At 38.9% G+C, this 5078-nt stretch overlaps 1 protein-coding gene across 2 annotated transcripts in view; it reads right to left on the bottom strand.

Moving 5' to 3' along the window:
* Positions 1 to 5078, bottom strand: part of fmn2b (formin 2b) — a 70294-nt gene that overhangs the window by 44114 nt on the left and 21102 nt on the right. For both annotated transcript variants that reach the window (XM_016468374.1, XM_016468373.1), the window contains 3 exons: positions 4739 to 4800; positions 1920 to 3043; positions 718 to 859 (listed from right to left, as the gene is read on the bottom strand). In XM_016468374.1, the coding sequence (XP_016323860.1) occupies positions 718 to 859; positions 1920 to 3043; positions 4739 to 4800 (1328 nt within the window). The remainder of the gene's footprint in view (positions 1 to 717; positions 860 to 1919; positions 3044 to 4738; positions 4801 to 5078) is intronic.

A 5078-nucleotide genomic window follows, 5' to 3' on the forward strand; every position in this document is an offset into this window, starting at 1 on the left:
TGTTTATATATATATATATATATATATATATATATATATACATATACTGTGTATATATATATAGGAAATACATTTTTAATTGTCATTAAAACAATGTCCTGAAAAACCTCTGATTTCACTAACGATGAGAATCAAGTATTTCAGGACTATTCTGATTTTCCGCATTGTTTTAATGACAATTAAATGACAATCTTCCCTGAACTCTCATTAATGTAATGCAAAAAAATCCCTCAAATAACACCGAGAGCTACTGAGCTGAATTGAGCTTTCCAGCTGAAACTGAATGTGTTTCACAACATTAACACTGTTATTTTCCTGTTTATTACCATGAAGCTGCTCTGCATCGAAGCTCGTTTCTGCCACGGGATAATAATAACTTTTTAAAATCGCACAACTTTGTCTTTTTTTCTTGATATAAAGTTGCAATTTTTGAGCAGAAAAGTTGAAAACGTGAGACAAAAACTCATTGTGTGATATAAACTCAAAATTGCATGATAAAGAATTCTAAGTTTCTCACAAATATTAATTTATATCTATATATGAGTTTTTCTCAGAACTGCATTGAAGTTACAATTACCTCTGTGTTTTTTTTACCCCGTGGCGAGTTTCTATAGCTCTGAAACAATCTATACTGCATAAATTGCTATAGAAATAACTTTGACTTGACATAAGTGAAAAAGAAAAAAGCCTGTGAGTGAGCCGCAGACAACAGCTCACCTGCTTGGTCTTTGACCTGCTGATGGTGTCTGAAAGAGGCTTCTTCTTCTCTTTCACTGCTGTTTTGGAGAACAGTTCGACAAACTCCTCAAAATCCATGGATGGCTCCTCGATCTTCTCCCATACGACAGAATGAGAGTCCCTGCGGAGGAAAACACCTGCTTTACCAACAAATTAAATCACATTATGATCTCTGCAGCTGAATATGAATCCAAACTAACATTAACTGCTTTTAATTGAGCTCATCTGATTAGATTCCGCATCTCTCTGGAACACTTGATTGTGATTGGTCAGTGGTGTTTAATGTCTCTCGTATCACAACACAATCTTTCTGCTCACATAATTAAATCATTTACACTCTAATCAGTGTTCACTGTGAAAGACTTCATGTTGTGGGCGGTTAGCGACGTTGCTAGGGCACGGCATCCTGGTTGCTAAGGTGTTTTAGATGTTTTGTTTCTGTCTAACATGAAAGGTGAATCTGGTGAATCACACACCCCAAGTGCAGGTAAAATAAATAAATGAATGCAGTATATTTTAATTAATGTCAGGACTATTACATTTTTTTGCACTGATGCCGTTACTGACAAATTAAAAATTTCTCCCCTGGACTCTAATGACCTATGCCACAAACCCAAACATAATAATAAAAAAAAAAAAGATGACTTAAAAAAAAAAAAAAGTAATAAATAACTTTGTTTATTAATTTATTTAAACAATAAATAAATAAATACAAATATAAAATTTGATTATTTTTTTTTTTTACAAATACAAAAAAAAATAATAAAAATAGTTCTGATTTTGGGCTGAAATCTCACACACATTCAACGTGTTAAAGATGAAACATTTGCATCTGTTCATCATTTACACTAATTTACACTGATTGTGTAAGTCATGCTATAATAGGTGGTTAACAGGGTGTTGCTAGGGCACTGCATCCTGGTTGCTAGGGTGTTCTAGGTGCTTTCTTCCTGTCTGGCATGAAAAGAGTGATTTTCTGGTCTGTAGATATTCCTATATTGTATTTTTTTTTAAACTTGTTTTATGGTTCAGCGGGTGAAAATCTCAAATCACCAACTACGAGCACTAGTGAGCAATAGTGATGTCTCATCAAACACCACTAAAAACTACAGTAACTATGGTATTTTTTGGCCTTCAGCAAAATAAAGAAATGACTGTAAAAAAGTGAAGCAGTGCAGTACTTTTTGGTGTGCAGCTGAATGCGAGTCCAGTACAGCGGTTTCATGGGTCTCGGCGGCTCCACCAGGCTTTTGCGAGGAGGTTTCTCCTGCGCCGCTCCTAATGCGTACAGACCCAGCGGGAGCGGAGGAGGCAGAGAACCCAAACCGAAAGCCAGGGGAGGACCAGGAGCCAACGGCGGAGGACCTGGAGGAGGAGGTGGTGCTGATCCTGGTAGAGGAGGAGGTGCAGATACACCTGGTAGAGGAGGTGGAGGAGGAGGTGCACCCATTCCCGGGAGAGGAGGTGGAGGTGGAGGAGGAGGTGCACCCATTCCCGGGAGAGGAGGCGGAGGAGGAGGAGGAGGTGCACCCATTCCCGGGAGAGGAGGCGGAGGAGGAGGAGGAGGTGCACCCATTCCCGGGAGAGGAGGCGGAGGAGGAGGAGGAGGTGCACCCATTCCCGGGAGAGGAGGCGGAGGAGGAGGTGCACCCATTTCCGGGAGAGGAGGCGGAGGAGGAGGTGCACCCATTTCCGGGAGAGGAGGCGGAGGAGGAGGTGCACCCATTTCCGGGAGAGGAGGCGGAGGAGGAGGTGCACCCATTTCCGGGAGAGGAGGTGGCGGAGGAAGAAGTGAACTGCCTGGGAGAGGAGGAGGTGCAGGAAGAGCGCTCATTCCTGGAAGTGGAGGTGGAGGAGGAGGTGCACCCATCCCGGGTGGAGGAGGAGGTGGTGGAGGAGGCACCGAAGCGCCCGGCTGCTGCTGGCACATGCACACAAACGCTTGAGAAGCAGTCTCAGTTTCTGAGGGCAGCGAGGAGTCGCTCCTCCCGGGCCCCTGCGCCTCCACAGGAGGCACTTTAAACCTAAAGCTCTCGTCCATAGGAGACGTCTGCACCGATTTGGCCTCCAGCGGCAGCAGTGCAGTGTTCTCCGTCTGCAGGTCTACATGGCAGACGTCCGGGAGGAGGCGCTCCTCTGCTCCGCACTCCTGGTCCTGCGTCAGCAGCACCTCCCGCTCCAGCAGGGGCTGCTGTTTCTCCAGCTCGGCGATCTTACTGCGCAGGTCTTCGATGGTCTGCTCCAGCTGCTCGATCACGCAGACGTGCTCCTGCTTCAGATGCACCGTCTTTATCACCGACTCCTCCTGCAGAGAGACAGAGACAGGCGTGATGAAAAGCAGACGAACGCTGCAGACAGAAACAGACATAAACCTGGGTTTCTCTTCCACTGGATTCCGTGAAGTCACACGCGTATGTGTCACGCGGTTAAACGTGTTTCCTGTGGGAAGAAACCATGCTGAAGCGTGGACAGAACTGATGAGGAGCAGCTGCCTTCAGACTCCAAACACGACAATAGATGCCCGCAATTCAGGAGACTCCACAGGACCTAATAGAGAGCAGCACACACTGATGTTTAATGAGAAACACTGAGAGAAGTGGCTCTGACAGACGTTTTCTAATCGCTATACACGGTGCAAGGCTAATATTTAAATTACATGTATGCAAATTTTTTTATATTAAAAAAAAAACTATTCAAATAAAAATAAAACTTTTACATAATTAGATAAAATTAATAGTTAATAATAAGCATAACAGAATAAGGTATTAATAATTTACATAAACAATTGTGTATACTCATTATAATTAATGGCTAATTGTGTGTAAAAAATCACAATATATTATAGTAATAATTTGATATATTTAAATATGATTTATATTATCAATTATTTATATAAACATACTAATGCAATTATTAGTCATTAATTGTGTGCATACAATTATTAATAATTTTATAATTATTTGAATTTTATTTAAACAAAGCATTTACATAATCATATTAATAGGTAATTAAATACATTGTATATTATATGTAATGTAAATTAATACAAATTCTCATAGTAATATATTTAATTGTATATACAATTTTGTGTGTATACATAAATATAAATGAGAAAAAAATTAATATTTTTTAATAATTTCTATTAATAAAATTAACGGCAACAATTATTGAATTAAATTATATTTTATAAAACTATTTAAAGCATTTACAAAATTGTATAATGCTAATAGGTAATTATATATGCATGTAATATAATTATTTATATTACAATAAATGTGTATACAATTGTTTCAATTAATATACGAATTAATAATTGTGTGTGTGTGTGTGTGTGTATATACAGTATATATATATATATAATTTGAAAAAAATCTATTTCATTATTTATATCAATATAACATTTTATTTAAATAAAGTATTTAGTTATATGTGTGTAATTATTATAATTAATAACTGTGTGTATGCATATAATATGAAATAGTGTAAAAGTATTGTTAGAACAGAAGGTCCACTAGCTTTCTATAGTAGTACAGGTCTGAGGGACTGAAGTGTGCAGTGATGCTGCCCTCTGCTGGTAGAGCACACTGAAGCACACTTCTCCTGAGCTCATGACACGTGTTTATTTTCTGTTTCTGAAATCAAACAAACTCTGGGAACGATTAAACATGAGTCCAGCAGCAGGGCACCGAAACAAACAACATAATCAGCCCAATAACCTGCATGAGTGAATATGGAGTGCTTATGGAAATGAGATGAATTAATCATGAGACGAGCTTCTCACGCATCCATCAGCTCCAGACAGACACTTTCTGCATTTAAAGACTAAAGCATGAGGACGTGTGATGATGCTGCTTCAGCTTCAATATTACACAGTACCATGGTATTACCATGCTTCTTGGACATATATATAATACCATGAGTAAAGAGGATGTATTTTCATTTAGACGTTAATGTGGGGGGAAAAAACCAAGGGCCTCAGAAAGATGAATGACAGGCGCACCTGAATTAGCCGGATTTCTTCCTCCTGTTGTTTCTTAAGGTCCGAGACGACGGCCTGATGCTCTGAAACACACGGTGCAAAACACTGTAAAACTGACTGGAAATATGAACCAAGCTTCAAAACAATCACTTTTATTCTGCGAGCTTGTTTTAATCACATCTAGTAACTTCATGAGCACTACTGAAGGATGGACGCAGATGCTGTGCATTAGTTTGGTAAAGAAACCCATATTTAGAAACAATTTCATAAGCATTTATAATCAAAAGTTTTTTAATATAAAAATACAAAATATATAATAAATAAATATATAAAACACAAAAAAAAAAAAAACAATTAATAT

This window comes from Sinocyclocheilus anshuiensis, unplaced genomic scaffold, assembly GCF_001515605.1.
Source record: "Sinocyclocheilus anshuiensis isolate Anshui unplaced genomic scaffold, SAMN03320099.WGS_v1.1 scaffold652, whole genome shotgun sequence".
Lineage (NCBI taxonomy): Eukaryota > Metazoa > Chordata > Actinopteri > Cypriniformes > Cyprinidae > Sinocyclocheilus > Sinocyclocheilus anshuiensis.